General features: G+C 35.3%; 1 protein-coding gene across 3 annotated transcripts in view; it reads left to right on the plus strand.

Moving 5' to 3' along the window:
* LOC149774755 (uncharacterized) overlaps positions 1 to 14,099 on the plus strand; it is a 55,488-nt gene extending 41,389 nt beyond the window's left edge. Inside the window, exons 11-14 of one of the 3 annotated variants that reach the window (XM_089944877.1) lie at positions 3,121 to 3,380; positions 4,351 to 4,627; positions 7,197 to 8,248; positions 8,285 to 14,099. In XM_089944877.1, coding sequence (XP_089801003.1) covers positions 3,121 to 3,380; positions 4,351 to 4,627; positions 7,197 to 8,248; positions 8,285 to 8,974 — 2,279 coding nt within the window. In that variant the 3' untranslated portion in view covers positions 8,975 to 14,099. Of the gene's footprint in view, positions 1 to 3,120; positions 3,381 to 4,350; positions 4,628 to 7,196 lie in introns of all 3 variants that reach the window. The other 2 variants (XM_089944876.1, XM_089944875.1) reach the window with 2 other exon arrangements.
* The last annotated feature ends 2,850 nt before the right edge of the window (positions 14,100 to 16,949 follow it).

The raw sequence follows: 16,949 nt of genomic DNA on the forward strand, positions 1-16,949 counted from the left end.
AAGGGAGGTAACTCATCAGCTTCATAAAGGTCAAAGGTCAAAGTGTAAAATATTTGCCTATTGTTTAATATGGAAGAAGCGAATTCACTTTCTCTTCATTTATGTTTTTATTTCATTGCAAATAAATGAAAAGAAACATTTTCATCATATATTTCTGTCACTTATTGCAACAGTTTTAAATTTAAGTTGACTCTATTCCTATATTCTAAGTCTTCTAATTTCCCCATAATTAAGGTCTCTACTCACACAAACATACCTCATGGCAAATTATGTAAGCAAGAGAAAAATGATCATAATTAGCTTATTTTCATGCTTAAATGCAATATGAATGTACCATTTTATTCAGAACATCATACATAATTATATGAAAATAAAAAAAAATAATTGCAAACATTTTTTTATTTTCTTTAAGGTGGCGCTATACAGTTTCGCATTTTGCATAGGGTTAGGAATTTAAAGAAAAAGAATGTCCCCGGCTTTCCTCACTGGTTATACTGGCTATTTAAAAAAGACCTTGTATATCTTAGGTATAATGCAAAGAACCTTTAATTCCCTTTATTTTGGTGTATGATTGATGGGTGTACTATGGGTTATAGAGTATACAGCTTGGCCTTACTTCAAATGTGCACCTTTCAAAAAAGTGCTAGCTCTACTTGGTCATTTTCACTTCCTGAACTTCAGAGGTCAATTGTATAAAAAAGAGCCGATAACTTTTTTTACATTTTATATATTTGGTAATTCATTCATTGCACTTTCAGAAGCTGGTATTGTCTAGTCTGGCAAAATTCATTTTCCCTATTTTAATAGCTGCTATGTATAGTGTACTTTAGACTAATTCAGACTGATTTTTTAACACAAGGGAGCAGTCATTTTAGTTAGCAGTGTGCTTAAATCATGTAAAATTTCCAAAAGTACAATATCCAAAAGAAATATCATCCACATTACATTAATGTAGCATAGAGGTATGCAAACGTTCTCTCCACTGTGCATGTTTTAAATGCGAACTACTTCACCTTACATACGTCACTCTCTCAAAAGTACATATTATCTGGTGAGCGCCACCTGACTGAGGTTGTTAACAATATATCAAGTACCTGATTGATGTGATGGCATTTGATTGACTGAGCTTGTTAACAATGAATAAAGCATCTTGTTGGTTGAGTTTGTCAGCATATAGCAACTGTATATCTGATTATGTTTTAATTAAGTTGCAGGTCATTGTTTTCATTTGAAAACAAATTGGCTGCTCATACAGTCCAGGTTCAATCCTCTACTGTTCAGTGATTACTTTAAAACTATACCAAGTTTGAGACTGATTTATTGTAAAACAAATAAAGAGCACTCCACATTGCAAGTAAAATAATCACATTTACAACTAAATGCTCAGAATGCAGATTGAAAATTCTCAACTGTTCAACTTAAAAATCGTAATTTGAGAATTGAAAATGACATCAGCACTTTCTAATGTTTCATTAGTTCACCATTTTTCACATACCAGATAGTTGGAACATGCAGTTTAATTCATAATCCTTTTATAATTGCATGACTGCTGGTTCCTATGTTAAGTTGCTATCTGTGTAGCTGACATACTATAATAGACAAGTGTTATATATTACCTGTACATGTGATTTGTGTGGCTGACATCCTATAATAGCAAGTGTAAGAAATTACATGTACAGTTGACCTCAGCTAATGGTATGTGACTGGAAGAATGTGTACATGCAAACAGATATAGGACATTTAGTTTGCAGTAAAAGCACTGTCAGTGGAACTATCAAAAATGCATGTATGTTTTAGGTATTATTAATTTAAAAGCTGTCAGTGGAATGACAGTATAGATCCTTTATCCGACAAGTTACTGACTTTAAATTTAAAGACATTGCTCAGCATGTGTTAGACACTAGATCTATAAGTAAATTTTTGTCCTGTCAGTATGAAACAAAACATGGTTTAGCGTGCTACAAATTATGAATCTAAAAATCAGTTTCGTTCCAGTCAATGTATAAAGACATGGTTTGGCATGCTGCAAACCATGAATCTAAAAATCAGTTTGATTCAAGTCAATATATAAAGACATGGTTTAGCATGCTACAAACCATGAATTTAAAAATCAGTTTCATTCCAGTAAATGTATAAAGACATGGTTTAGCTTGCTACAAACCATAAATTTAAAAATCAGTTTCATTCCAGTTAAAATATAAAGACATGGTTTAGCGTGCTACAAATCTTTAAATCCATTTCATTCCAGTCAATATATAAAGACATGGTCTAGCAGGCTTCAAATAGTGATTTATTAAGTCAGTTTGAGTCCAGGGACATGTGATATTTAAAGTCATACGCACAGCTTTCTTCAGGTAGTATATAAAGTCATACACTCAGCTTTCTTCAGGTAATATGTAAAGTCATACACTCAGCCATCTTCAGGTAATATGTAAAGTTGTTATGGTAAAAAGATCTGAATGTTACTGAAATAAACTTCTGCCTTTTCTGTAATATATTTGAATTTGCCTTAAATAAAAATTTTGCTTTTGTCAACATCTGTCTTGAAGTCTGCTGTCATTTTTATGTCATTTGTTGGGGCCCAAGTGGCTGAGTGGTCTAAAGCACTAACCATTACAGATCACTGCCATCTCACCTCTGTCTGTTGGGGTTCGAGTCTCGGATTCGGCCAATGTGGTTATGTGGGAAAGCTTGCCAGTAGCTTCTCGTGGGTCGATGGTTCTTTCCAGGAGTTTCACACATTCTTCTTCCACCATTTATACTGGCTGCCATGTATAGACTAACTTGTGCTGAAAAATGGCGTTAAACCCTACAACAACAACAACTGTCATTTGTACAAGGCAGTAACCAAATTATTATGCCTTAGTGAATTAAATTTGTAATGGTCACTAAACTTTTCAACCTCTTACTACTATTGGATACAACAGTATGATAGGTGTTTGGAGTGATGATATAGCAGAATTTAATTTTAAATTTTAACTACAGGAACTTGAGCTTCTGTCTGATCAAGATCAAATGAGCATGCATATGTAAAATTGTGTGTGCAGGAGTGCCTTCTTCAAACCTTAAATTGTAGTGCCAGATTTTAGTGTGTAAGCTTATATGGAATTTTGTTTACAGGAGTGCCTTGTTCTGACCCTAAATTGTTGTGGCAGATTCTAAACAAATCACAGCAAGCTGCTTCTTCCAGCCAAGCTACATTGGAAGTAAATTGTCAATCAGTGGGGCTGGAACTTCATGATGAAACACCCGCTAATGGGAACTGCTTTTTTGAGGCTGTATCCAGTCAGCTTCAACGATTAAATTGTGGTGTACAAAAATCCCCACAACAGCTACGCCAGGAGGTAGTTGCCTTCATGAGGACTAATCGAGTATTGCATGTAAGTAAAACTGTATGCTGTCTGATTCACAATGGGGAATTTGAAGAACTTTTTTACCTTTCTTGAGAAACACGTTAAAGGCTTAATGAAAAGAAGCTGTAAGCAATATGGGAAAGGCACTTCTTTTATGGCTGTATTGCATCACAAATGTATCCATTCTCAGCTTACAATCAAATAACACGCACACACACATTTCTGTCATAGGAATCCAGAATGACTGTGTACAGATAAGAATTAATTACTTGGTCGACATGTGGGTGTGACCGCTATGCACAAGTGCATGTACCATTGATTCTATCGCATCATTTTTGGTGGTGTTGTGCATGATCAAGACTGTATAGGGGCATGTGCTTAAAGGAAAGATGATGGATGCCACTTACCTGCAGAGCTGGATCCTAATGTTTGCGTGTATAAAGAGCGGGATGTATACATGCACACACTTAGAAAATATTTATGTCTGTTAAGTACCTGCCATGTTCTTAAAGTATAAGAGTCGAAAACATTAAAGAAAATTCAGTTATATTTGTCATACGGTTTGTTAATGATCCATTGTGGAAAGATATGGAGTCATTAAGAAGCTCGTTTGGTCAGGCAGGCACTTGATTCTAGTGAAATGTATCACTCCATACAAGATCTGCATGTGAGTTTCGACTTTTATTGTGTGAGTTTGTAACTTACCGAGCAATGAACTTTCAGCAATCATATCCCAGGTAACACATCATGCAATCAATGACCATGACAATCTTTTCATAGTAGTTTACTATAACGTACATGATGAAATAAATATAGAAACATTTAATGACTTTATGACAGAATTATGTTTGCATTTTATGTACATTGATCACTGAGAAAACAAACTAATCAGAGATGGTGTAATAAAACACCATCATCCTAGTCTTATTATGATGAATTTAATACCAATTTTTATCAGCTAACCTAGTACTTAAGTGAATGTTTCTCTCCTACTCAGGCATCTGAAGGCACCATTCATTTGGATGGTTTCGTTTACAATGAAACATACGATGACTACTGTACACGAATGGCGAGGGATGGAGAATGGGCAAACCATGTGGTGGTGGTTGCAATGGCTAGGAAATTACAAATGGATATTGTCATTGTAACGAGCTCACCATCATCAGGCCCTGATGACATCATTGTGTGGGTTGTTGGACAGACAGGTTTTCAGGGGACGCCCATTCTCCTAGGGCACATCTGGGAGTCACATTATCTATCATTACAACCCATAGGTAAGATTCAAAGTAACTAGAATGTATATTTAGTTCTGTTTAAATCCTGTTGTTAAGGAGTAGAGTAGTTAAGTAATGCAATAAATTGGTAATTTCTTATTATTTGGTTTGAATAATAATGATTTTATTGTCACATTCCTTTGAAATTCAAGCAAAGGCATCTTGAAGGAAGACCACCTAAATCTGTCAACAGCAAGTTGTCTCGGAGGACATGCAGTCTGTCATAGAGATCATTTATCATACTGTACTCAAGAATGCAGTCTGACACAGAGAGATTGTATATCATACTGTACTCAAATTATGCAGTCTGTCATAGAGATGATACATCATACTGTACTCAAGAATGATGTGTGTCATAGAGATTGTGTATCATACTGTACTTGAGACATGCGTTCTATCATACCAACAGAAAGTGGTCTCGCAAAAGATGCAGTCTGTCAAAGAGATCATTTATCATACTGTACTCAAGAATGCATTCTGTCAAAGAGATCATATATCATACTGTACTCAAGAATGCAGTCTGACATAGAGATTGTATATCATACTGTACTCAAATTATGCAGTCTGTCGTAGAGATGATACATCATACTGTATTCAAGAATGATGTGTCATAGAGATTGTATATCATACTGTACTTGAGACATGCTTTCTATCATAGAGATCATATGAAGAAAGATCAGCTAAATCTACCAACAGAAAGTGGTCTCGCAAAACATGCAGTCTGTCATAGAGATCATATCTCATACTGTACTCAAGAATGCAGTCTGTCATAGAGATCATATATCATACTGTACTCAAAACATGCAGTCTGTCATAGAGATCATATATAATACTGTACTCAAAAATGCAGTATGTCATAGATCATATATCATACTGTACTCAAAACATGCAGTCTGTCATGGAGATCATATATCATACTGTACTCAAAACATGCAGTCTGTCATGGAGATCATACATCATACTGTACATAACATAGCTGACCCATCTATGAAAGGACAAAACTGAGTAACACAGAGCATTTTAAATGGACAATGTACATCAGTAAATATTCTGATATTAACTGCTACCAGCTATAATATTTGTATATCATATTTAGCAGCAAACAAAAGCATGTGACCTGAGTATCATGCATGGTGGTCAGATAAACAACACTAAAAGAAAAACCCTTTACTTCTTCCTGATACCAAGAAAGGATTGCAGAAAATGAACTCACTAAATGGAAAACCAACTTAATCTATCAGACCAATTGGAGTGGACAAGGCATTTGCCTTAACATCCATAATTACAAAATATTCTAATCTAATTTGATTTGGAGTATAAATTACTGCATAGAGTTCTTGCGAGTAACATGCTTCTAGAAACAATCGGAAACAGCAAATAATAATGAATGTTCTTTTTGTATAGAACATTAATTCAGTTTTGGGGCATTGTGCAACAGCTTTTGAATGATTTAACAGGGATGAAAGCCAACCTCAAAAATAGGAAAAGGCCTAAAATTGAACCGTTAACCTAAAACAAACTTACATTAGCCTCAGCATTTAAGTTTGCTTGATGTTAGCCTTTAAAAGACTTACAAATCACCCAGGGATTGTTTTTTAAGTATCTTATGGTTGTTATCTTAGAGTTTTGTTACGCGAACATAACATACATACAGAGATTTGAGGCAAGAAGCATTATTTGGAATAGTACGGTTGCTGATATTAAATGATAGCTTCCGGCATAGAGGATGCTTACGTTTTAGCACTGCTGTTGACAATGTGAGTCAGACACATTTCCAAAACCAGCCTTTGTGCATTGGCAGCTTCATTTAGAGCCATATTATATGTGCTTTTCATTCATGAAGTTTTTCTTCTACTGTTGTACATTTGATCATTTTAGTAATTAATGGGTGGGTTGGGTGACCTTGAAAATTGCCTTAATGCCATTAAGAAACATCAAATTTAACTTAAATTGTGTGCCTTGCTGTTGCTATGAACCCATGATTTAAGCCAGTGGACTTGAAATAAGTCTAATTTCATGTATACCTTATCTTAAGAGAATAATTGTAGCTATGTTAGAGTCAGGCAATGCAATTAATTTTATATTTCTCATATCTAAAAAGTACATATATTTTGTGCTATGAAACAAAACTTGTGTTTGTGTGTGTGTGTGTGTGTGTGTGTGTGTGTATATATATATATATATATATAGTCTTCCGTTTTCTTCATCTTTTACTATTGTAAAAAAGTTTAGCTATTTTTAACATTTGCTGATGGTAGAGTTTAAAGCTATTATCACATACATCAAAGGTATATTTACATATTACAATACTACATAGGCCAGATACGTGATATAAAATCAACTTGGGCCTCTTGTCTGCATATACTAATAGACTTTATTCCTATTACAGTAGCACACACATAGATAGATAGATAGATAGATAGATAGATAGATAGATAGATATCTCTTTTATTATGGTAAATCAGTAAAATTTGATTTGGTATTTACATCTCTCTTCTTGTATTAAAATATTTTCATACCTGGAAAACAGAATAAATATAGTATCAGAATCATTTTGTTTCTATTTCAGCCCCTGTAGTTCTTCTGCCAGACATATCAAACCGTTTTACACCAGCCCAAATGGATGTTCCCACTCCAGCCCCAACAGCAGATGTCATGCAAGCCCCAGTATCTGGCTCCACATCATCCACAGCTGTTGGTCTCATTCAAGCCCCAACAACCAATGCCTCACCATCCGCAACAACTGTATCAACATCATCCACAACATCCAGTTCCAAAACATCTGATATTGTGCAAATTTCATTATCCAATATTGCAGTGATCATGCAAGCTCCAATATCAGAATCCACAACAGCTGATGCCATGCACATTCCAGCATCAGCTTCCACAACAGCTGATGTTATGTCAGTCCCAACATCTGCTTCTGCACTGTCCACAATGAATAGTGTTATGCAAACCTCAACAACTGGTTCCACACCATCCCTAACATCCACAATTGATGCCATGCAAGCCTCAGCATCTGGATCCACAACAAGTAATGTAATGCCAGCCACAACATCTGCTTCCATACCATCCTCAACAACAAGTTCCTCACCATGCCCAGCATCCACTCCCACAACAGCTATTGTCATGCAAGCCCCAGCATCTGGTTCCATACCATCCACAGCAACTGGATCCACACCATGCCCAACATCCACTCCCACAACAACTGTTGCTATGCAAGCCCCAACATCAGGATCAACAACAACTGATGTCTTGCAAGCCCCAGCATCTGGTTCCATACCATCCACAACAACTGCATCCACACCATGCCCAACATCCACTCCCACAACAACTGTTGTTATGCATGCCCCAACATCAGGATCAACAACAACTTATGTAATGCCAGCCTCATCATCTGCATCCACAACAACTAATGTAATGCCAGCTACAATGTCTGTTTCCATACCATCCACAACAACTGGATCCACACGATGCCCAGCATCCACTTCCACAGCAGCTATTGTCATGCAAGCCCCAACATCTGCTTCTGTGCCATCCACAACAACTGGATCCACACCATGCCCAACATCCACTTCCACAGCAACTAACGTCATGCAAGCCCCAACATCAGCATCAACAACAACGGCTGTCATGCAGGGCCCAGCATCTGGTTCCACAACTAATGTCATGCAAACCCCAACATCCAGTTCCACAACAGCTCATGTCACGCAACCCCCATCAGTTGATGATACTGACAGGTTCATGCACATTGCATGTCTATTGGTTAATGTTGGATCCAGGGTCCTTAGACGCCTCTTGATTCATCATACTGTCACAGCAACCTGCACTCTGGACCAGTATCTTGCCAACAACAGGATAGATATTGACAAGCTAAGGAAGAGGAAAATACTAAATAAGTCTCAAATGGACATCTTGTTCCCACTGGGTGGAAGTACCAACCTAGGTGAATACGATATTACACTTTTATCTGCCTTATTTACTAACATTGTACCTACTATAAGTCCGCAGCAATTGAACATGATACAGTTTTTGAGAGACAAAAGAAATGAAATATTTGCTCATGCAAGATCAGTCACAGTGAATTCAGGTGATTACCAGACATTTTGGAATGACATCTACACAACACTGGTAGCTCTGAGTAAGCAGTCTGGAGACCCAGATTTTGAAAATGAAATATTAAGAGAAATTCAAGGCATTCAGATTTCAACAGTTCAAGGTACATCTTTCCTTGATACGCTACAAACATTTCCCAGAAGGATTGAAACTCTTGAAAGACTCTTTCAGGATTTCATTTCAAGTCATTCCCAAGAATCAAAGAAAGCATCTGATGACAGTGACTCATAAATATCTTCATAGAGTATCAAAGGGGACTGAGTCTATATGGAAAAGCTACAGATTACGTCATGGAATCAGGAGAGTCATTCGGTATGGTAAAGCTACGGACAGTGTCATGGAAACATGAGAGAGAGTACACATTGTGATTGCACAAAATATGTTCCATCAATGTGGCATTCATATAATAAGCAAATCAACCAGATTAATTTGAGGATTTTGGATTATCTGATTGCATTGTTATTAGTTGTAACTAACAAAAACAAGTTATCATACAATGTTGTGATTAAGACTTCAGATTTAACTTTGAGCCCCTGGATCTTGAGTCCAAATATATGACGTGAGTATGACCTCAGACCTATTTGTCAACCCCCTTAACTGGAGGATTTTGCAAAACATGATCACAAACATCATAAGTGTAAATAATGTAAATAAATCTTTGTACATTCTTCCTTAGTATATCTTAGTATCATTAGTTCAGGTATGTTATAATTGCGATGTTAAAACATAATATTCAGCCACAGGATTATGAGTTCATATATGTGATGATGACGACTACAGACGTGATTGTGAACCTCTGGATTCTGAGTTGAGATATGTCATGACTATAACTTCAAACCTAGTATTCAGTCCCCCTCCCACGATCCTTGACTGTTTACCATGCTGATATGTTTACCATTCAAAGTTTTCAGTGGTCTTTTGTTTTCATCCTGAATAAAACTATTAATTTGTCATTTAACTCTGCTAGCATTGAATAGGAAGGAATTTGATCACATTCAAAAAGCATGTTATCAAACAGTTATCTTTTATCAAAATCATAGCCTTATAATCTCAACATGTGTGATGCACTTGAACCCACAGTACATAAACATTAATCTTCTACCTTAATGCAAAGGATAAGATTGCTTAAATTGACGAATCAGATGACTCCATTCTAGAGACAAGTCATCCATTAGGGTTTGAAACACTGTCCTGACCATTTCAGTTGATCAAAAACATTACAAGAATATGAAATGACTGCCTTCATGACGCGTTTGGGGTTCAAAGAGAACAAATAACTTTTTCACATTTTTATTCTTAGCTTTAATATTTCACTGACCTGAGTAGCCATGCAAATAAGAAAGTTCTGGACTGATACTTGATAAACAACAGTTTGTACTGAGCATTATTACTGGTTACATTCCTGCCCCAGTGATATCATTCATATTCTATTTGCTTTGTAATACCAGTAAATCATTTCTGATGTGAACCACGTCTTGTGCAGAGAGAGGTACTTTTCTGATTTTATCTTTTATTTTATTAAATTGAGTGGTCATCTGGCTGTGCAGGAAAGACAGTTATTGAATTGATGTTTGAAAAATAACTGTTTGTAATGAGAATTAATAAGTGTTGTATGTTGCTCCTGTGCTTGATACCTGCTGTGTGTGTGTCTGTGTGTTTATGTGAATGTGTGTGTTTTTTGGAGTTTTAACATCGCTTTAACAATTGTTTGGTCATATTGCTATGATGTCTGCAGTGTGTCAGTCTGTTGATGTCTAGCACTTGGACATTATGCCGCATTCATGTAGTATCATGTCCCACTGTCACATTATCCTGACACCAGACCAGCCAGCCCTAATGCTAATCTCTTAATGCTATGCACCAAGCGAGGGAGCTGGTAGTACCATTTTTATAAGTCTTTGGTATGACTTGGCTTGAGTTTTAACCCGAGATCTTCTGCATCCAAGGCGGGCAGTCTAAGCACTAAGCCACTGGAGTGGTCCATACTAGCAGTTATTTGTTCTTTTACTTGCTTTGATATACTGGTAAGTGATTGTTTTTGTGTTGTTGGATGTTGATATGCATAAATATTCTAAATATTTTAGCAATAAGAAGCATATGGTTTTTTAATATAAACATGGTTAACAATAGGAAAAACGATGGTGTTTTCAGTTTGGAATGAAATTTTGATTGAGTGTAGAAGAGTGTCAGTTAATGAATGGTTCAGAGCTTTATTCAATGCAGAATAACTGATTTATAAATTTTTAGTTCATTAAACCATAAGGCCAGTTGAGATTATATCATGTCCCTGAATCAGTCATTGATCCATCAATAATTGCTTGTTCCATTCTGGAAGCCATATTTCTGATTGAATTCAAATAAAACTTAGAATATAAACTTATTCACTAAGATCTTGGATGAGTTCGATAAAGAACAAAATACACTCATAATTGAGGCCATATTCCTGATTAAAATTTGATAAAACTTAGAATATAAACTTACATTACTAAGATCATGAATGAGTTTGATAAAGAACAAAATTGAGGTAATTTGGAATCTGATTAACTGAACTTGTTACCATGCTGTAGGACAATTTTCTGGCTTGATTTTGTTCCAACGTGGGATATAAGTCTTTATCACACAGGTTTGATATTGAGCAAGTTCCACATAAACCAGTGGGACAGTCTACATCCCATTTATTGAGCTGTTTAGTACTCTGTGTGCCCTTATTTTATCTATGTACAGTGTTACTGTTATGTTCTTACACTACTACATATGCCTGCTCTTTGGTTACATTATGTTGGCCAGGTGAGTGATGTCAGGCTACCTTGGTCCTCTTGTTTCTGTCCATTTAGCACAGTTATGATTTTATAATTATTTCCAATTCATTTGCATATAGTAGTTCCTTTACAGTAGGAAATATACTTTTTGTGAGATTGTAAGATTTGAGTAATTTTCCAGTTTGCATTGTTAACCAGCTGTACTGATATAAGAAACATCCATTTAATATGGAGAATGGGTCGTGTTTCTGATTTTCTTATTTAAACTATTTTGAAGCATTATTTTTTTATTAAAAATCCTGGACCAGACTCCCTGTTCTCAATATTAAATGGCAGATTGCTTAGTGGCAGTTTTATTTGAAGTTAGGGAATGTATTTAGATTGAGACATGTTTAAAATAGCTGACAGAGAACTACATTACTTCTATAAGTATTTTGTATGTAAAATGATTGTTTCATATTTTGACAGAAATGGAGTAAAAGGTTTTATTAGATGTTGGATGGGTTGAATTATTTCCTTGAAGTTTTTGACAGAAAGTGAATTTGTTCAAGAGATTGATTTTGTTATCTATGGTGTTTAAAAGCCAAGACTCGTTTGATGGCTGTAGTTTTACAAGCTCAGAATATATGTGCTGATTACAAACTAAACTGCAGAAGTTAAGGAAAGGAGAAAGACTGTAGATCTTTAATATATACAATTATTGTGCAAACTAATATATATTGCTCATAGGGCAGAAGAGCTTAAAAGACAGTTGTCCATTACAGTTATTGTAAAAATGTATTTGCTGATTACAAACTAATCTACAGAAGTTAAGAAAATGACAAATGCTGTAGAATGTTTACTGTACAATCTCGTCTCTACTGCTCATATGCCAAAATAGCTTAGGGGATAGTTGTCCATCATAACTATTGTACAGTCTCTTATCGCTATCGCTTATGATAAGTTGTCCATTACAATTATTGTATAGTCTTTTACCTCTATTGCTTATTATGTAGTTGTCCATTACAGTTGTTGTATAGTCTTTTACCTCAATTGCTTATGATATTGTTGTCCATTACAATTGTTGTATAGTCTTTTACCTCTATTGCATATGATATTGTTGTCCATTACAGTAGTTTTACAGTCTTTTACCTCAATTGCTTATGATATTGTTGTCCATTACAATTATTGTATAGTCTTTTACCTCAATTGCATATGATATTGTTGTCCATTACAGTTGTTGTATAGTCTTTTACCTCAATTGCTTATGATATTGTTGTCCATTACAATTGTTGTATAGTCTTTTACCTCTATTGCTTATGATATTGTTGTCCATTACAGTAGTTTTACAGTCTTTTACCTCTATTGCTTATGGTTATGATATGATTGTCCATTACAGTTGTTCTATAGTATTGTATATATGTTGCTCATCGCCAGAAGAGTTTATGGTATGGTTATCCATTACATTATTGTATTGTCTTTTATCTCTGTTGATTTATAGCCTAGATGTTTTGGTTTATTCTAAATGAAAATGGTCCACTCTGACATCCACTAAATCTGCCATCTTGAAACTCTTGTATTCACTTCTGCATAGAAATGGAAGATTATATCTACATGGAGTTTTATTAAGAAGATTTATCTCATTTGGTTGGCTGTAAATGAAAACAATGCCCATCTTACACTCTAGTAGAACACCGTGACAGCCAACTTGAAAATTGTGTAATCACTGTTCATGAATTGATGGCCATACCATCATGGGTTTTTCACCAAAAGACATATTGTATTTAGCTGGTCCAAAACGAAAATGGTAACACTCTTGCATCCAACATGTCTGCCACAATATTCAGACAATAGAGTGTCAGCCCCTTTAAGGGACTCGATATTATTTATTATATGGGAAAAATGAAGCATGATATCAATAGAAATTCATGCTAGGGACCGGACCGAACAACACTTTTTAATTTTATAAAAGAGAAATTGCTTGAACAAGACCAGGAGAGGCACATGTGTTTCTTACCCTAGGGTTTGTGATTGCTCTCTACGACCCAGCTCTCTGAACATTTATTAGCAACGTGAAAAGTTGTAAAGCTATGGATATGTTTCTACAATATATATCACTGTAAGACATGGAGCATGTGATTTGTGATAGTGCTAAAATACTGACGAGTCTAATGACTACAGTATCATACTCACCATAAAACTTGGAGCTTGTGATCTTGTGACCAGCATACTGACTATAGTATTATACTATAATGTCATGCAGGTATGGTAATTTGAATACTATAGTATTATACTATAATGTGATATAGGTATGGTAATTAGAATACTATAGTATTATACTATAATGTGATGTAGGTATGGTAATTAGAATACTATAGTATTATACTATAATGTGATGTAGGTATGGTAATTTGAATACTATAGTATTATACTATAATGTGATGTAGGTATGGTAATTAGAATACTATAGTATTATACTATAATGTGATGTAGATATGGTAATTTGAATAATATAATATTATAATATGTGTTGTAGATATGGTAATTAGAATACTATAGTATTATACTATAATGTGATGTAGGTATGGTAATTAGAATACAGTTTCATGAAAAATCTTGCCATTGTTTTTAGTTTGTTCATAATGTATTAACTCCCTTGACAATAACATGTACTTTGCCCATATCATTGACTTTTATCATAAAAATGAGCAGGTGTATAAACCGTATGGACAGTGGTCAGTAGCTTCAACTTAAAGCACTTGGTCTGCACTTGTATTGGTCAGCAGAACATGGACATGAGCAGACTAATCAACCTTTTAATATAAATCTGTGATTTGGGGTTGGAATTGCAGTGTGCAGGAAAAACCTTCAGAAGGATGATTGACAGCACATTTAAAATGCACTAAATAATGTCAGAAAATGTACAGATCAATTCCAATATACCTATAGAAAATACTTTAGAACAAAACACAGTTAAGAAAGTTGAAAGAATCAAGTCTAGAAGACACAAAAATATGAACTTCTGTAGTAAAATGAATTCAGGACAGACCTCTCAACAGATTGCATCAAAATAATATGCTCCCATTTTCTAATACATTGGGGGCATACCAATGTAATTTGTAAAAATTATATACCACATGTTTTAGGCATATAAAACCATTTGAGCAAAAGTCAAGATTTGTTCCAGCTTCACTGAAAGCTTAAGTTGAATTAGTTATGAACTAAACCAATTTCTGGATCCACACCCGAGGTAGCTGACTGGTCAAAGGTGCTCGCTTATACAGATCACTGGCCTTTAACAACTGTCTGCATAGCTTTTATGTCTCCGGCTTGGCCAACAAGGGTATGTGAGAAAGCCTGCCAGTAGATTCCAGTGGCTGAGTGGTTCGTCCTCGGATTTGTATGCATTTTTCATCCACCAGAAAACTGGTTGCCATGTATAGCATATTATGTGCTTAAATATGGCATTAAGCCCACAACAACAACAACATATTTCTGAATTGATATCCTGCAGTTGAATTACTTGTGGATTGATGTAGATTTCTGAATAGATTTCCTACAGTTGAATTACTTGTGGATTGATGCATATTTCTTAATAGATTTCCAAGAGTTGAATTACTTGTGGATTGATGCTGATTTCTGAAAAGACGTCTTACAATTGAATTACTTGTGGATTGATGCCGATTTTTGAAAAGACTTCTCACAGTTGAATTGCTTGTGGACTAATACAAATTTCTAAGCATATTTCTTACAGTTGAATTACTTCTGGACTAACACACTTAAAACTGAATTACTTGTGGACTAACAGATTCTGAAGAGACTAAACAGCTTAATATTATGCGGACAAACAAATTTCTAAAGAGAGTATTTTTTCAGTTGAATTACTTGCTTTCCAGTGCAGATTTCTGAACAGACTTAATACAACTGAAAATTACTTGTGGACCAATACACATTTCTGAAAGGACTTGTTAGAACTGAATTACTTGTGGACCGATGCAGATGTCTGTACCGACGTTTTACACTGGATGAATTGCTTGTAGACAAATAGAGTATTAAAACATACTTTTTTTTTACAGTGGAGGAAACATCACCATGTTGATGCAGAGAGAGAACATGGTGTGAGAAGAATAGAAGTTAATCTTAGTCATGTTGATGATAGTTTAAAACTAGCCTCCAAATGGAAAAGTTAAATTGGCAGTGTGGGAGATTCCAATTAGACATAAATTACTATGCTTGTAAACACATCATGAAGGCTGTATAAAGCGATTTTCTGTTCCATCAACTTGTAACCAATAATTTCCATCTAAAATACAATGGTATACATTTGAATCATAATAATGGACTTTTTAGTGAAATGAATTTTAAGTGTTTCTACATATATTCGTGGGGCCCTGAGTGGCCGAGTGGTCTAAAGCGTTCGCCGTTACGGATCACTGCCATCTCACCTCTGTCTGCGCCGGTTCGAGTCTCAGATTCAGCCAATGTAGATATGTGAGAAAGCATGCCAGTAGCTTCTCGTGGGTCGGTGGTTCTTTCCGGGGTTTTCCCGGGTTCTTCCTCCACCATTAATACTGGCCGCCATATATGGCCTATCGTGTGCTGAAAAATGGCGTTAAACCCCACAACAACAACAACAACAACATATATTCGTTCAACCTAGTGATTATATTTCTGATTGTAAAATCTGTTCAGGACAAGAACCCTCCATACTTTATAATGAATGTAGAAATTATTTCTGGCCAGAAATATTATTGGACTAATTAGACAACTGATCTCCAGAATTCTAAATCAATGTAGTCCTTATTACTGGCTCCAAACGCCATGATAACAGCTCAACCCAATGGTTCATCAATGTAGACATTATCACAGACTGAAAGCAGCATTGGACAAAACTTAAGAGGATTTAAACTTGAATATTCATTATTTACAAGTCATGTAGAAGTTAAATATTGTGATGGTGATGTGAGCTGTGGTGGCTCATTGTTTAGCACACTGAATTCACATTGCAACATACCTAAATTGCTTCAGCACTAAATTATATCTTTTGTGTTCTTAAGGATTATCGAAACTGATCCAACTTAAAGAACAGGGAGGATTGCAATAAAAATGTTTGGGCACATCCAAACGACTGCTAGGCCCAAAATAAAACTGGTAGGTCCAATACAAAATGGATAAGATCAACATAAACATAGTAGGTCAAAGCAAACATTGGTTCTACATCTGACATCTAGTATGGCAATATTGGCCATAATGAAAATGTTATCTGTATTCCTATTTAATGGGTGATTATGTCAACATTAGATTTTCTGGACAATATTTCAAAATGATGTCTGTCTTACAACTAATCTTGACTCTAAGGTGGCCAACTTACAAATATTGGTATCACTACCTTTTCTGAATGGATGTTCATATCAACATGTGATTTTCATTAATATTCATGTGATGTCTAGTTAGATCTAGATTCAAAT

This window comes from Sinohyriopsis cumingii, unplaced genomic scaffold, assembly GCF_028554795.1.
Source record: "Sinohyriopsis cumingii isolate HCF-2022 unplaced genomic scaffold, ASM2855479v2 utg000160l, whole genome shotgun sequence".
In the NCBI taxonomy this organism is placed as follows: domain Eukaryota; kingdom Metazoa; phylum Mollusca; class Bivalvia; order Unionida; family Unionidae; genus Sinohyriopsis; species Sinohyriopsis cumingii.